Source organism: Entelurus aequoreus, linkage group LG02 (assembly GCF_033978785.1).
Source record: "Entelurus aequoreus isolate RoL-2023_Sb linkage group LG02, RoL_Eaeq_v1.1, whole genome shotgun sequence".
Lineage (NCBI taxonomy): Eukaryota > Metazoa > Chordata > Actinopteri > Syngnathiformes > Syngnathidae > Entelurus > Entelurus aequoreus.
Genome location: NC_084732.1, coordinates 81,959,731 through 81,977,754, shown reverse-complemented (window position 1 = coordinate 81,977,754; position 18,024 = coordinate 81,959,731). Strand labels below are relative to the sequence as shown.

General features: G+C 40.1%; 1 protein-coding gene across 1 annotated transcript in view; it reads left to right on the top strand.

The window, feature by feature from the left end:
• The window catches only part of LOC133642384 (protein kinase C-binding protein NELL1-like), a 474,421-nt gene that overhangs the window by 66,412 nt on the left and 389,985 nt on the right, over window positions 1–18,024 (top strand). Inside the window, exon 3 of the mRNA XM_062036542.1 lies at window positions 14,567–14,663. Within this exon, the coding sequence (XP_061892526.1) occupies window positions 14,567–14,663 (97 nt within the window). The remainder of the gene's footprint in view (window positions 1–14,566; window positions 14,664–18,024) is intronic.

Here is an 18,024-nt window from a genome sequence, read left to right as displayed (position 1 = left end):
TATCAAGAGATGTATTTGCTTATACAAAAGCATTTGCGAATGGAGCCACTAAATGGATACAAATCCATATTAGGCATAGATAATAATAGGAGTGCCAATTAGAGCTGCTGGTTGTGCCCCATCAAGTATTTGCTGCATATAAAGACTCTATTGTTCGTAAAATGTATTGATTTCTTATTGTTGCAAATGTTTGTGGTATGGTTGTATGGTATACCGGTATACTTTTAAGAGGCGGTATAGTACCGAATATGATTAATTAGTATCGCGGTGCTATACTAATACCGGTCATCATCGGCGGTCACTCGAACGAGTATGACGATCCTCCTGGTAGGGGTGTATCCCTTTATGGAGGATGCCTGTGCGTGACTTAGTTTAACGTGGGGAGACTGGTTCACAGACAGTCACCACACGATCCTTGACAGAATCGGGTCAGGGTCCAGTGGCATGGAGTCCAAGACGTCTGGGGACCCTTTTCTGCTGCAGCCTTCTTCCGCCATCGCAGCCGTTGTGGTAGTTCTTTAAATCTACCGTCTTCCGCCTGCTCCGCCGTTGAGGTCTTCACCGTATCCCTGGCTAGGGGGCAGTCAGGTACTAGGCCTTTGCCAAGGGCCACCTGGGGTAACAGTGGTAAAGGGGTTAACCTCCTAGTGCCCTAAAACCCCATAGAGGAGCCTCCACTGCCGGATGCACTTTAACGTCATGCCCAGGACACACTAATACCGGTATACCGTACAACCCTAGCACAATTAAATAAGTGGTTTCAGCCTGGATTTGAACATTGCCAACTTTGAGGTCTGTTTAATATCTTCTGGAACACCGTTCCATACAACTGAAAAGCAGCCTCCCGGTTTTTGGTCCTGACTCCCTGAGGTTCTCGGAGCTCAAGATGGTTCATATGGTTCCAACATGTCAGAGATGTACTTTGGCACCAGCCCGTGAAAAAGACTTGTACACAAGGAGCACTGTTTGAAAGTCTATTATCCGAGAACCAGGAAGCCGGCGCAGTGACCTAAGCGCTGGACTAATGTGGTCATATTTCTCGGTTCTCGTCAGGACTCGAGCAGCAGCGTTCTGGTTTACTGCTCGTTTAGAGAGCCCAGTGAGAAGGCAATTACAGTAGTCTAACTAGCTGGAGACAAAGGTATTGATTAGTCTTTCGCAGTCTGCTTTGGACACTATTCCTTTGAAGTGAAAACCATTCCAGGTGACTACCTCTTGAAGCTCATCGAGAGAATGCCAAGAGTGTGCGAAAAAGTAATCAGAGCAAAGGGTGGCTATTTTGAAGGAACTAGAATATAAAACATGTTTTCAGTTATTTCACCTTTTTTTGTTAAGTACATAACTCCACATGTGTTCATTCATAGTTGTGATGCCTTCAGTGACAATCTACAATGTAAATTGTCATGAAAATAAAGAAAACGCATTGAATGAGAAGGTGTGTCCAAACTTTTGGCCTGTACTGTATATACACTACCGTTCAAAAGTTTTGGGTCACATTGAAATGTCCTTATTTTTGAAGGAAAAGCACTGTACTTTTCAATGAAGATAACTTTAAACTAGTCTTAACTTTAAAGAAATACACTCTATACATTGCTAATGTGGTAAATGACTATTCTAGTTGCAAATGTCTGGTTTTTGGTGCAATATCTACATAGGTGTACAGAGGCCCATTTCCAGCAACTATCACTCCAGTGTTCTAATGGTACAATGTGTTTGCTCATTGGCTCAGAAGGCTAATTGATGATTAGAAAACCCTTGTGCAATCATGTTCACATATCTGAAAACAGTTTAGCTTGTTACAGAAGCTACAAAACTGACCTTCCTTTGAGCAGATTGAGTTTCTGGAGCATCACATTTGTGGGGTCAATTAAACGCTCAAAATGGCCAGAAAAAGAGAACTTTCATCTGAAACTCGACAGTCTATTCTTGTTCTTAGAAATGAAGGCTATTCCACAAAATTGTTTGGGTGACCCCAAACTTTTGAACGGTAGTGTATGTAAAAAAAAGTTTTCCAAATTATATTTTCTTGCTTACGGAATATTCCATAGCAGCGTCTCCCAGGCCGCAAAAAAGTAGGTTCCGTTGTCGATGCACTACAGGACTGCTTCTAAAATTCCCAGAAAAAGTGGTACATAATGGTCTGTCGCGTGTTTCAAACATAGCAAAACGCCGAAGGTAACAGCATAATAGCCGTAAATGAGTGTTTCCATGGTGAAAGACGCTTAGTAAACGCAAGAAAATCATTTAAATCAGGCGGTCTGTGCCACTTTTTGTACCCGCAGTCTTAATAGATCAGACGCAACACGCCCACTAATAGTACACACGTTTCTATAGTTTGCACACGTTTAGCGTGCAAGAGTGCAGAACTCCATCAGGCCTTATTGCCCAATAGTAATGAACCCCTTAAAAACATCCTGAATTCGGATGGTGATTCAGATTTGCCACAAAGTTGAATCACTTGGTCTTTATCACATTCCTGACATTTTCTGAATGTTTAATCAAAATCCAGCAATAACTTTTTAAGATGAGATTGTCAGTCATCCACTCTCTTCGTCTCTATGGGGGGAGGCGGGGATGCGAGCATACGCACACATTGAAGTTCAGCCTCGTAAGGTAAACGGACTGAAAGTTTTATTAAACTACACTGTATTGCCAAAAGTATTTGGCCACCCATCCAGATCAGGTGTCCTAATCACTTGGCCCGGCCACAAGTGTATACAATCAAGCACTTAGGCATGGAGACTGTTTCTACAATCATTTGTGAAAGAATGGGACACTTTTCCATCTGGCAATCTGATGGACGAGTCTGGGTTTGGAGGTTGCCAGGAGAACGGTACATTTCGGACTGCATTGTGCCGAGTGTGAAATTTGGTGGAGGAGGAATTGTGGTGTGGGGTCGTTTTTCAGGAGTTGGGCTTGGCCCCTTAGTTCCAGTGAAATGAACTTTGAATAGGGATGATGTTTGATAAGAAATTATCGAGTTTGAGCCTATTATCGAATCCTCTTATCGAACCGATTCCTTATCGATTCTCTTATCGAGTCCAGATAGGTTGTTGTATATGGAAAAAAAACACACAATATTTGGTTTAACAAATCACTTCACATTCTCTACTGCTCGCTACTATAGTATTACCATATCCGAGTTATTGTGCAGAAATGTGGGAAAATCACTAAAAATGTGCAAAAAAAATTAATTAGACTGATACATAATGTTGGATATAGAGAACATACAAACACTTTATTTATTGAGTCCAAAATATTAAAGTTCGATGATTTGGTAAAATTGCAAACAGCTAAAATGATGTGGAATTAAATGATGGAATGGATTAATTAAAGAAGTTAAACATTGTACTGATATGATCCAGTTTAAGAGGTTGTTCAAATGAATAGTGCTTACAAAGTACAAAGAAGAAGAATTATGACAAATACATTCAACCTTATTGAAAATAAAATATTCTTCATCTCAGTATATTACTAATGACTGAATTAATTAATTACATATTACAAAACTGTTGTATATACTAATTCACAGATATTTTATTATAAAAAGGTCAGTAAATGATGTATATATTTGTAAACGCTATGAAGTGGGAAAGGGGTAGGATTAAATAAGCTTTACTTCTTCCTACTCCTGTAAAGTGAAATGATATGAAACTGTGATGTATTATACTGTAAGTGTGTTCATGTTCCAAATAAACTAAAGAAATAAAGAAAGCACTAGTTTATTAGATAGACTTGCAAACTCTGTCGTGGTGTAGGCTACAAGATAACGTTAACGTTATCAGACACATACAAAAAGGCTCATGTAACTTTACCGTTAGCCGCTGACTTCGCTTAGGTAACGTTAGTCTAGCTAACATTACTGCAGTCCTGGTTGACATAAGAGGTAACGTTACTACAAGTGAGCAGATATGGAAATTAACCGGCAACAGTTAACGTTAGTTACTCACCGGCTTTCCCCATCTGCGCCTAATGACTGAGCTACGTGACGTCATTTCTTGTGATGTCCTACGGGGCATTTCTTGTCGGGACGGGATTCGTTTCCAGGGATTCGAATAAAGAACCAACTCTTTTTCTTTACTATAGAGGTCCGGATAACGGGTACCGGTTCTCAAAAAGGGATTTGAGTCCGAGGACTAGGTTATTTTCTTATCGAACAACCGGGAAAACCGGTTTCGAGCATCATCCCTAACTTTGAATGCTCCAGGATACCAACACATTTTGGACAATTCCATGCTCCCAACCTTGTGGGAACAGTTTGGAGCGAGCCCCTTCCTCTTCCAACATGACTGTGCACCAGTGCACAAAGCAAGGTCCATAAAGACACGGATGACAGAGTCTGGTGTGGATGAACTTGACAGGCCTGCACAAAGTCCTGACCTGAACCCGATAGAACACCTTTGGGATGAATTAGAACGGAGACTGACATGCAAAAGAAAATCATACGGGCCCTGTCATGGTCCAAGTTTAATGCCCCCACTCGACATCTATTCCATAATTATCATCTCTTAAGACTGACAGAGTTCAATATTTATCAAAATGCTTGTTTAATTTATCAAGTCATTCACAGGCTGAATCTTAAGCTCTGTAGCTTGGTTCCTATCTACCATCCCCAGCATGCCCACAACACTCGTAACTTAGATCTGATATCAGGTAAACATTGTCTACTGGCTTGTACCGCTCGAAGTGTTGTATGCAGGGGACCAAAGATTTGGAACCGGCTTAAAGGCCTACTGAAATGACATTTCTTTATTTAAACGGGGATAACAGATCCATTCTATGTGTCACACTTGATCATTTCGCGATATTGCCATATTTTTGCTGAAAGGATTTAGTATAGAACAACGACGATAAAGTTCCCAACTTATGGTCTCTGATAAAAAAAAGCCTTGCCCCTACCGGAAGTAGCGTGACGTCACAGGAGGAAGGGCTGCTCATATTTCCCCATTGTTTTCAATGCAGCGAGAGAGATTCGGACCGAGAAAGCGACGATTACCCCATTAATTTGAGCGAGGATGAAAGATTCGTGGATGAGGAACGTAAGAGTGAAGGACTAGCGTGCAGTGCAGGACGTATCTTTTTTCGCTCTGACCGTAACTTTGGTACAAGGGTTCATTGGATTCCACACTTTCTCCTTTTTCTATTGTGGATCACGGATTTGTATTTTAAACCACCTCGGATACTATATCCTCTTGAAAATGAGAGTCAAGAACGCGAAATGGACATTCACAGTGACTTTTATCTCCACGACAATACATCGGTGAAGCACTTTAGCTCCGGAGCTAACGTGATAGCATCTGGCTTAAATGCAGATAGAAATTTAAAAAAATAAACCCCTGACTGGAAGGATAGACAGAAAATCAACAATACTATTAAACCATGGACATGTAAATACACGGTTAATGCTTTCCAGGCTGGCAAAGCTTAACAATGCTGTTGCTAACGATGCCATTGAAGCTAACTTAGCAACGGGACCTCACAGAGCTATGCCAAAAACATTAGCTATCCACCTACGCCAGCCAGCCCTCATCTGCTCATCAACACCCGTGCTCACCTGCGTTCCAGCGATCGACGGAGCCACGAACGACTTCACCCGATCATAGATGCGGTTGGCGGCCCGGAGACGGAGGAAGTCAAGGTGAGGTCGGTGGCTAGCGCGTCTGCTATCCATCTCAAAGTCCTCCTGGTTGTGTTGCTGTAGTCCACCGCTAATACACCGATCCCACCTACAACTTTCTTCTTTGCAGTCTCCATTGTTCATTAAACAAATTGCAAAAGATTCACCAACACAGATGTCCAGAATACTGTGGAATTTTGAGATGAAAACAGAGCTTTTTGTATTGGATTCAATGGGGCCGAATACTTCCGTTTCAACGATTGACGTCACGCGCATACGTCATCATACATAGACGTTTTCAACCGGAAGTTTAACGGGAAATTTAAAATTGCACTTTATAAGTTAACCGGGCCGTATTGGCATGTCTTGCAATGTTAAGATTTCATCATTGATATATAAACTATCAGACTGCGTGGTCGGTTGTAGTGGGTTTCAGTAGGCCTTTAAGACTGACAGAGTTCAATATTTATCAATTAACCTATCAAGTCATTCATAGGCTGAATCTTAAGCTCTGTAGCTTGGTTCCTATCTACCATCCCCAGCATGCCCACAACACTCGTAACTTAGACCTGATATCAGGTAAACATCGTCTACTGGCTTGTACCGCTCGAAGTGTTGTATGCAGGGGACCAAAGATTTGGAACCGGCTTAATGAGAGCCTCAAGATGCGGTATCCATTCTCCAACTTCAAAAAGAAACTGAAAACTTACCTATTAACCACCTAACTCTAAAGCCTCATGTGGGGTTGACTACTGTTGGGTTTTGCATGGTTGAATGAATGTATGTGTGTATGTGTATGCGTGCTTTAGTACTATTATCTTGTGTTTATCATATAGCGTTGTTGTCTTGTTGTTGTTGTTGTGCTTGCTACCATGTTTCATCATTCCATGTATATACTGTCCTCTGGACCCCCTGTCAAAAGCTTCTACTAGCTTATTTGGGGGACCCTTTCACTTACCAACATCTTTAAATGATATTCACTACTATTGTAATTGTTCTATGGTATTGTGAATAAACTAAAACTAAACTTGAAACTGAGAGCCAGGCTTTCTCGACCAACATCAGTGTGTGACCTCACCAATGCACTTTTGGAAGAAAGGTGGAAAATTCTTGGGGACAGCCTTCCCAGAAGAGTTGAAGGCTCTAATAGCTGCAAAAGGTGAACCGACATCATATTAAACCCTATAGGTTCTTCAAGTTCATATGTGAGTCAAGGCAGGGGGCCAAATACTTTTGGCAATATAGTGTAAGTCAATATAGTTTAGATTGATGTTGCTAGCTAGCTAACAGAACAACAATCGTTGCATTACCATGTGGTGGAGGTAATAATCTGAGTTTACAGTGCGAAGCATACTGTAAAACAGTTTAAAGGCCTACTGAAACCCACTACTACCGACCACGCAGTCTGATAGTTTATAAATCAATGATGAAATCTTAACATTGCAACACATGCCAATACGGCCGGGTTAACTTATAAAGTGCAATTTTAAATTTCCCGCTAAACTTCCGGTTGAAAAACTCCTTTGGATATGACGTATGCGTATGACGGCAACGGAAGTATTCGTACCCAATGTGTCACCATACAATCTGCTCTGTTTTCATCGAACAATTCCACAGTATTCTGGACATCTGTGTTGGTGAATCTTTTGCAATTTGTTTAATGAACAATGGAGACTGCAAAGAAGAAAGTTGTAGGTGGGATCGGTGTATTAGCGGCTGGCTGTAGCAACACAACAAGGAGTACTTACTTGGATAGCAGACACCTAGCCGATGCTAGCCGCCAACCGCACGGATGATCGGGTGCAGTCCTTCGTTGCGCCGTCGATCGCTGGAACGCAGGTGAGCACGGGTGTTGATGAGCAGATGAGGGCTGGCTGGCGTAGGTGGAGCGCTAATGTTTTTATCATAGCTCTGTGAGGTCCGGTTGCTAAGTTGCTAAGTTAGCTTCAGCGTCGTTAGCAACAGCATTGTTCAGCTTTGCCAGGCTGAGAATTATTAACCGTGTAGTTACATGTCCATGGTTTAATAGTGTTGTTGATCTTCTGTCTATCCTTCCAGTCATGGATTTATTTATTTAGTTTCTATCTGCATTTGAACCAAATGCTATCACGTTAGCTCAGTAGCTAAAGAGCTTCGCTGATGTATTGTCGTGGAGATAAAAGTCACTGTGAATGTCCATTTCGTGTTCTCGACTCTCATTTTCAAGAGGATATAGTATCCGAGGTGGTTTAAAATACAAATCCGTGATCCACAATAGAAAAAGGAAAGTGTGTGGAATCCAATAAGACCTTGTACCTAAGTTACGGTCAGAGCGAAAAAAGATACGCCCTGCACTGCCTCTCTAGTTCTTCACTCTAAAGTTCCTCATCCACAAATCTTTCATCCTCGCTCAAATTAATGGGGTAATCGTCGCTTTCTCGGTCCGAATCTCTCTCGCTCCATTGTAAACAATGGGGAATTGTGAGGAATCCTACCTCCTGTGACGTCACGCTACTTCCGGTATAGGCAAGGCTTTTTTTTATCAGCGACCAAAAGTTGCGAACTTTATCGTCGTTGTTCTATACTAAATCCTTTCAGCAAAAATATGGCAATATCGCGTAATGATCAAGTATGACACATAGAATGGATCTGCTATCCCCCTTTAAATGAAAAAAATCATTTCAGTAGGCCTTTAAATGTTATAACCTGATTTACCACATAATGTGTGTTGATTTTCTTTACTTGCTTAATCTCGTTCCCCCCATATGCTGCTCGTCTGCCTGAGCTGTCAATGGTTGTGTTCAGAGTTGGTGAGAACTCTTGGAAGTCAACTATGTGCGCACGCAACGTTGAACTAAAAGCTGGCAGAGCTGCCGTCTGAGGTGTTTAGTGTGGGATTAGCAGCTCTCCCCATTTTTCCACAGTGAGGATTTTATCCAATGTTAAACAAGAATGCGGCTTAATCGAGCTTAATATCACACTTGGGGTGAAAACATAAACGTGGCGGTGATTTACAGTACACGCACGCAGGTACTTTTATCGGGCTTTTACGAGCAATTACTGCATTGCGGCTGACCTTTCTGGCTTGCAAATTTTTACGTTTTTTTTTTCCTTTTAATGTTTTTTAAACAACCCCCGTGCTATGAAAAATATTTTGTAATTTATCTTGCGGTATCGTCCACCGTCTGCCATGGATCGTAGTTTTCATGATTATGACCCTATATCATTGATGTAGCTCAGTGGGTAAAGATACTTTTATATGTCGGATCTTAGTCATCTTTAAAGTGTTTTGAATGTTTTGACGTGTTAGGACTGCTAAAATCGCATGATTAGTTGAGATGTGAGTTGTGAAACATCGCTATGCAATAGATGTTTTACCGAACATTTACCAGAGAAACAGGGTTTCCCCTAAACTGTCAAAAAATCTGTGGTGGTTATGGGCGTGGTCATCATGATGTCACTGAATAATATGCATAATTTACTATGATGGGATGAATTTTTTAATTATACATACAAGGGTTGTCCCGATTCCAATATTTTGGTGCCGGTACCAACATGTTTTTTGATACTTTTCGATACTTTTCTAAATAAAGGGAACCACAAAAAATGACATTATTGCCTTTATTTTAACAAAAAGTCTTACGGTACATTGAACATATGTTATTATTGCAATCGAAGAACAAATTTGTCTTTAAATAAAATAGTGAACATACTAGACAACATGTCTTTTATTAGTAAGTAAGCAAACATAGGCTCCTAATTTAGTCTGCTGACATATGCAGTAACATATTGTGTCATTTATCATTCTGTTATTTTGTCAAAATTATTAAGGACAAGCTGTAAAAATTGATTATTAATCCACTTGTTAATATCTGCTTACTTTCTGTTTTAACATGTTTTATCTACACTTCTGTTAAAATGTAATAATCACTTATTCTTCTGTTGTTTGGATACTTTACATTAGTTTTGGATGATACCACAGATCTACATTACAGAATCATTCATTGGTCATATTCAAAGTCTTCATGTGTCCAGGGACATATTTCTTGAGTTTATACATATACTATGGATTATAAAAAAAAAGAAGAAATATTTTGTGACGATAAAAAATATCAATGTAATCATAGTAGTATTAACTAGATACGCTATTGTACTTGGTATCATTACAGTGGATGTTAGGTGTAGATCCACCCATGGCATTTGTTTACATTCAGGAGCACTATTTTTTGTGAGCGGTGAGGCCGTTGAGCTATTGTATCCTCCTACGGTGTGTAGTGAAGCATGTTTGGATATTTTTCAACTTGCAGGGATTATACTTATAAGAAACTCACTTTATTTGTCGCCATGGAGGCAAGAGGTAGTCACCTAAAATGGTTTTCACTTCACAGGTGTGCTTGAAGCTCATCGAGAGAATGCCAAGAGTGTGCAAAACAGTAATCAGAGCAAAGGGTGGCTATTTTGAAGAAACTAGAATATAAAACATGTTTTCAGGTTTTTCCCCTTTTTTTGTTAAGTACATAGCTCCACATGTGTTCATTCATAGTTTTGAGGCCTTCAGTGACAATCTACAATGTAAATAGTCATGAAAATGAAGAAAACCAATTGACTGAGGAGAAGGTGTGTCGAAAATTTTGGCCTGTACTGTATATGTATATATATATATATATATATATATATATATATATATATAGCTCTTTTCTCTAGTGACTCAAAGCGCTTTTACATAGTTAAACCCAATATCTAAGTTACATTTAAACCAGTGTGTGTGGCACTGGGAGCGAGTGGGTAAAGTGTCTTGCCCAAGGACACAACGGCAGTGACTTGGATGGCGGAAGCTTGGATGGAACCTGGAACCCTGAAGTTGCTGGCACGGCCGCTCTACCAACCGAGCTATACATATATATATATATATATATATATATATATATATATATATATATATATATATATATATATATATATATATATATATATATATATATATATATATATATATATATATATATATATATATATATATATATATATATATATATAATTTATTTATATATACACCATACTTGCCAACCCTCCCGTTTTTAGCGGGAGAATCCCGTTATTCAGCGCCTCTCCCGACAACCTCCCGGCAGAGATTTTCTCCCGACAAACTCCCGGTATTCAGCCGGAGCTGGAGGCCACGCACCCTCCAGCTCAATGCGGACCTGAGACTGAGTGGGGACAGCCTATTCTCACGTCCGCTTTCCCACAATATAAATACGCTTGCAAGTTCCAAAACGAATGGAAACAAGAATTTCAGTTCATCCAGGACAGTTCGAAGGGGAAGGTGTATGTTGCCTGTAAATATGTAGAACAGACTTCTCCATTGAACACAGTGGCCGAAATTATTTCTCAGTCATGAACGGAGAAGTTAAACAGGACAATACTGCCATCTAATGGATAGATAATTCAAGTATTTCTTTTATGTAAATAAAATAAATATATATATATAGCTAGAATTCACTGAAAGTCAAGTATTTCCTACATATATATATATACATATATATACATATACATACATATACATATACATATACATATACATATATATATATATATATATATATATATATATATATATATATATATATATATATATATATATATATATATATATATATATATATATATATATATATATTTCTGAAATACTCGAGTTGGTGAATTCTAGCGGTAAATAACCACGCCCCCAACCACGCCCCCCGCCCCCAACCCATATCCTCCAAGGCGGTACCCAGCCAACGGATCTAATCCTGGGGAAGTCTTGGGACGAAGGTGGCGTGGCTGTCGGTAACACATCCAACAGGTCAGGTCATCTGCAGAGACATCACCCCGGTGTGTCATTTGACAGTGCAAGAAGGAAAGAGTCGGGTAGGAAAGCAAAGAAAACCAGACAGTCCAGTTGCAATTAATTGAAAGCCCGGAGAATACGATGACTGGAATAAAGGAGAAAATCCATAGATCAGTGTTTCCTTTTTTTTTGTTTTGAGTTAAACACAGAAAACTCTCGTGCTGACAAAGTGTGTGCTTTACTTTATTTTGACAGTATCAATCAATCAATCAATCAAAGTTTACTTATATAGCCCTGTGGAGGTTGTCCCCCAGTGGGTTCTTTGGACCACCAAGCACCGACATGATAGCCCGGTTCAGGTTCAATAGAGTTTTATTTTCCAATCAAGTCTCTCGGTTGCTTTCAAGCAATTGTCTTTTTGTGACGGTGACCGGCACGCTCTCCCATCTCACGCCAACTCCCACTAACACTCTCCTCCAGGCTGCTGCTTAAACAGAGCGACAGGTGATTATATAATCAGGCCCACCTAAGCCATCTAACCCACCTGTTGCTGACTTCGAGGCCGGTCCTGGCACACCCCGTTCTGCTGCAGGCCCACAGGCCACGCCCCCCTCCACAAGCCCTTAATCACAAGTGTCTCAAAGGGCTGCACAAGCCATAACGACATCCTCGGCTCAGATCCCACAACAGGGCAAGAAAAACTCAACCCATTGGGCACAATGAGAAACCTAATTTAGCAGTTGTTATATGCAGTAGCATATTGTAGTTTCCCATTGTATTATTAAACCAGTGAAGTTGGCACATTGTGTAAATCGTATATAAAAACAGAATATAATGATTTGCAAATCCTTTTCAACCTATATTCAATTGAATAGACTGCAAAAACAAAGATACTTAATGTTCGAACTTGAAAACTTTGTAATTTTTTTCAAATATTAGCTCATTTGGAATTTGATGAAACTTGATAGCACACACAACACTGATCTACAAACCCCAAAATCAGTGAAATTATACAGAATATACAGAGGATGAACTTCTACTCATAGAAGCGAACAATAAGAAGAGGCTGAATTGTACTGTATTTAGAATTTGCAACCAGTCTCTCTGCCTTTTCACAAGATCTTAATCAGTGTTTTCCTTAACGTTGGATACAAGGAAGCAGTGTCCTCAACTTGGGCATCATGTACAAACCCCAAAACCAGTGAAGTTGGCACGTTGTGTAAATGGTAAATAAAAACAGGATACAATTATTTGCAAATCCTTTTCAACTTATATTCAATTGAATAGACTGCAAAGACAAGATAGTTAACGTTCGAACTGGAAAACTTTGTTATTTTTTTTACAAAGATTAGCTCATTTGGAATTTGATGCCTGCAACATGTTTCAAAAAAGCTGGCACAAGTGGCAAAAAATACTGAGAAAGTTGAGGAAAGCTCATCAAACCCCTTTTTGGAACACAGGTGAACAGGCTAATTGGGAACAGGTAGGGGACATGATTGTGTATAAAAGCAGCTTCTATGAAATGCTCATTCATTCACAAACAAGGATGGGGCGAGGGTCACCACTTTGTGAACAAATGTGTGAGCAAATTGTTCAACAGTTTAAGAACAACATTTGTCAACGAGCTATTGCAAGGAATTTAGGGATTTCACCATCTACGGTCTAATATCAAAAAATTAAGAGAATCTCGATAAATCACTGCACGTAAGCGATTATATTACGGAACTTCGATCTCTCAGGTGGTACTGCATCAAAAAGCGACAGTGTGTAAAGGATATCACCACATGGGCTCAGGAACACTTCAGAAAACCACTGTCAGTAACTACAGTTTGTCGCTACATCTGTAAGTGCAAGTTAAAACTCGACTATGCAAAGCCAAAGCCATTTATCAACAACACCCAGGAACGCAGCCGGCTTCGCTGGGCCTGAGCTCATCTAAGATGGACTGATGTAAAGTGGAAAAGTGTTCTGTGGTCTGACGAGTCCACATTTCAAATTGTTTTTAGGAAACTGTGGACATTGTTTCTTCCGGACCAAAGAGGAAAAGAACCATCCAGATTGTTATAGGCGCAAAAGTCAAAAGCCAGCATCTGTGATGGTATGGGGGTGTATTAGTGCCCAAGACATTGGTAACTTACACATCTGTGAAGGCGCCATTAATGCTGAAAGGTACATACAGGTTTTGGAGCAACATATGTTGCCATCCAAGCAACATTATCATGGACGCCCCTGCTTATTTCAGCAAGACAATGCCAAACCACGTGTTACAACAGCGTGACTTCATAGTAAAAGAGTGCGGGTACTAGACTGGCCTGCCTGTAGTCCAGACCTGTCTCCCATTGAAAATGTGTGGTGCATTATGAAGCCTAAAATACCACAACGGAGACCCCCGGACTGTTGAACAACTTAAGCTGTACATCAAGCAAGAATGGGAAAGAATTCCACCTGAGAAGCTTAAAAAATGTGTCTCCTCAGTTCCCAAACGTTTACTGAGTGTTGTTAAAAGGAAAGGCCATGTAACACAGTGGTGAACATGCCCCCGTGCCAACTAAGTTAATGATTATTTGCAAAAAAAAAACCAACATTAAATATCTTGACTTTGCAGTCTATTCAATTGAATATAGGTTGAAAAGGATTTGCAAATCATTGTATTCTGTTTTTATTTACACAACGTGCCAACTTCACTGGTTTTGGGTTTTGTAGAATTACGGTACATTGAGTCCCATCACGTATCCGTTGAGAAAACATGACGAATAGTTCTGAAAACCTTCCCAAGGCCCCGTTGGAGCTTGCCACCCTTCAGAATTCCTGATTTAGTGGGGATAAAATGGAACTGAGTAATGTTGATAATGCCAAAGCCTGTTTGTGTCCATGTCAGTAATCTTGGTTAATCCAGCCTACTTCTCAGGTCCAGATATCAATACCGTGTTTGAGAGCCGTGGGGCGGGTCCTCACCGTCATGCTTCTAGGAGACTATAGAGGCTGGCTCTCTGCTCTTTGCTTCCCATGAAGCCAGAGAAGGGAACATGGACTGACTTTGGTATTAATCGGTTGTTCCTGACAGACCGGTACAAATAAAGATATGTCTGTTTCTCCCGTCATGCCCAGCTGCATTGATTTTTTTTCCTCCTTTGTCTCGGCAGGATTTACGAGCGAGTTATAGACCCGCCTCAGATGGAGCTCACCCCGGGCAGTGGAGTTTGGCTGGGACAGCACAGCCACAAGCACGGCTTATTCAAGGTGAGGCCCGGAAGATGATGCACACACGGCCTGGAGATTTAAACGTGCTTCACATGTAAAGTCGCCCGGGATAATTGGCTGGATTTGCACTAGGCTGAGAAGCGGAATGGTAGACTAGTATTTTTCAACCTTTTTAGAGCCAAGGCTTATTTTTGTTCATTGAAAAAAATGTGTCGGCACACCACCAGCAGAAAACATAAAAAATGTAAACTCGGTAGCTGGCGGTATAGCTCGGTTGGTAGAGCGGCCGTGCCAGCAACTTGAGGGTTCCAGGTTCGATACCCGCTTCCGCCATCCCAGTCACTGCCGTTGTGTCCTTGGGTAAGACACTTTACCCACCTGCTCCCAGTGCCACCCACACTGGTTTAAATGTAACTTAGATATTGGGTTTCACTACGTAAAGCGCTTTGAGTCACTAGAGAAAAGCGCTATATAAATATAATTCAATTCAATTCAAGCTGATATTGACAGTAAAAAGTACCGTAATTTCCGGACTATAAGCCGCACCTGACTATAAGCCGCACCAGCTAAATTTAGGGGAAAATACAGATTGCTCCATATATAAGCCGCACCCGACTATAAGCCGCAGGGTTTTGATGTGTAATTACCGTAGTATATAGGGGTTCCTGCTACCACGGAGGGGATTGTCGGGACAGAGATGACTGTTTGGGAACACAAAGCGTCCCATTTATTAACAATAAATCTTTCAATCATTCAATCAAACTTTCACATCTTTGACATGGCGAAGAGCATTCGTGCAGAGTACAAATAATACAACGGTGCAAAGTAATACAAAGTGCTCGCCTGTACGTTATCAAAATAACCAGCCTACCGGTATATGAAAAGTCAGTATTTAATCATTGTGTCATCGTCTTCCTCCTGCGTACTAAAACCACCGAAATCCTCTTAGTCGGTGTCGGAGAAGAACAGGCCGCAAATAAGCTGCACCGTTGTATAAGCCGCATGGACCAGAACGAGGGGAAAAAGTAGCGGCTTATAGTCTGGAAATTACGGTAATTGTTGCAATTGTTGGGTATGAATTGAAACCATAACCAACCATGCGTCACTATAGCTCTTGTCTCAAAGTAAGTGTCACGACTTGTCGCATCACGCCGTGACTTATTTGGAGTTTTTTGGTGTTATCCCGTGTTTAGTAGTGTTGTAACGATACCAATATTTTGGTCCCGGTACCGGTACTAAAATTATTTCGATACTTTGTGGTAGTTTTCGGTACTTTTCTAAATAAAGGGGACCACAAAAAATTGCATTATTGGCTTTATTTTAACAAAAAAGTCTTAGGGTACATTAAACATATGTTTCTTATTGCAGTAAACTCCTTAAATAAAATAGTGAACATACTAGACAACTTTTCTTTTAGTAGTAAGTAAACAAACAAAGGCTCCTAATTAGTCTGCTGATATATGCAGTAACATATTGTGTCATTTGTCATTCTATTATGACAAGTGGTAGAAAATGTATTATTAATCTACTTGTTCATTCACTGTTAATATCTGCATACTTTCTCTTTTAACATGTTCTATCGACACTTCTGTTAAAATGTAATAATCACTTATTCTTCTGTTGTTTGATACGTTACATTAGTTTTGGATGATAGCACAAATTTGGGTATCAATCCGTTACCAAGTAGTTACAGGATCATACATTGGTCATATTCAAAGTCCACATGTGTCCAGGGACATATTTCCTGAGTTTATAAACATAATATACATTTAAAAAAAAAAAAAAAGATGTTGTGATGCCAAAAAATATCGACATAATCATAGTCGTATCGACTAGATACGTGCCTGTACTTGATATCAATACAGTGGATGTTAGGTGTAGATCCACCAATTGCGTTTGTTTACATTTTGATGCCGGTGAGCTACGGTGTATAGTGAAGCATGTTTAGCTATTCCTCGTCCTGCAGGGATGATACTTCTAAGAAACTTACTTTATTTGTCGCCATGGAGGCGAGGATTAGTGATTTAGAAGTCAGTAAAAAAAACTGCCGACGGCGGTTGGACGTTAGCCGCTAGCTACCTAGCCATGTCTTAAAGCACCTCTTCCTGAGGGCGTTTCAGTGTTATAACTTCACCTTTATCTTTAGTTTTTAGACCAAAATGCGCCCGTTCTCCCTTTTCTGTCTACACACTGTGTCTGCTTGTAAGTACTCCGTGATTGTGTGCTGCCAAACATGCTCCTCTGCTCGCAAAACCAGCAATGTCACGCGGGCGCGGTGGGGTGCGGGACCGGTACGTTTCAGAGACGGTATCGTACCGAAAATGATTCATTAGTATCGCGGTACAATACTCATACCGGTATACCGTACAACCCTAGTGTGTAGTGTCTTGCGCTCCTATTTTGGTGACGTTTCCTGTTTTGTTGGTATTTTCCTGTAGCAGTTCCATTTCTTCCTTTGAGCGCTATTCCCCGCACCTGCTTGGTTTTAGCAATCCTTCTTTGTGCGGAAATTGTTGATTGTCATGTACGGCTGTACTTTGTAGACGCCGTCTCTGCTCCTCACGCTGTAAGTCTTTGCTGTCGTCCAGCATTCTGTTTTTGTTTACTTTGTAGCCAGTTCAGTTTTTAGTTTCAGTTTCCATAGCCATCCCTAAGCTTCAATGCCTTTTTTAGGGGCAATCGCCTTTTGTTTATTTTTGTTTTAATAGATAGAATAGAATAGAATGCCTGTTATTGTCACTATACACAGGTACAATGAGATTAAAAGCAACTCCAGTATCAGTGTGACAGTCTATATAAATATGCAAAACATAGGAAGGAAAGAAAAGAAAAATAGTGCAAAAGGAGGTAAGGTGCACGGTCCAGTCCTGAGAACGAATGTTCTGAATGTGTTGTGTTCGGGTCTGTGGGACCTGTTTTAATTTTTTATTAAAATAAAAATGATACAATTAATTAATTTTTCAAACTGAGACTCACTGACTTTGGCTCATTTTCTGTGAAGAACATATATCAGAATACATATTTAATGACCACACACACCATACACCCCCCCCTACACATTTCTATTACATATAAGATGTCCGGGTCCACTGGACCCAGAGCCATACTTGTCAACCTTGAGACGTCCGATTCCGGGAGTGGGGGGTGGGGTTGGGCGGGGGTGTGGTTGGGGGAGGGGGGCGTGGTTAAGAGGGGAAGAGTATATTTACAGCTAGAATTCACCAACTCGAGTATTTCATATATATTTCATATATATATATATATATATATATATATATATATATATATATATATATATATATATATATATATATATATATATATATATATATATATGAAATACTTGACTTTCAGTGAATTCTAGCTATATATATATATATATATATATATATATATATAT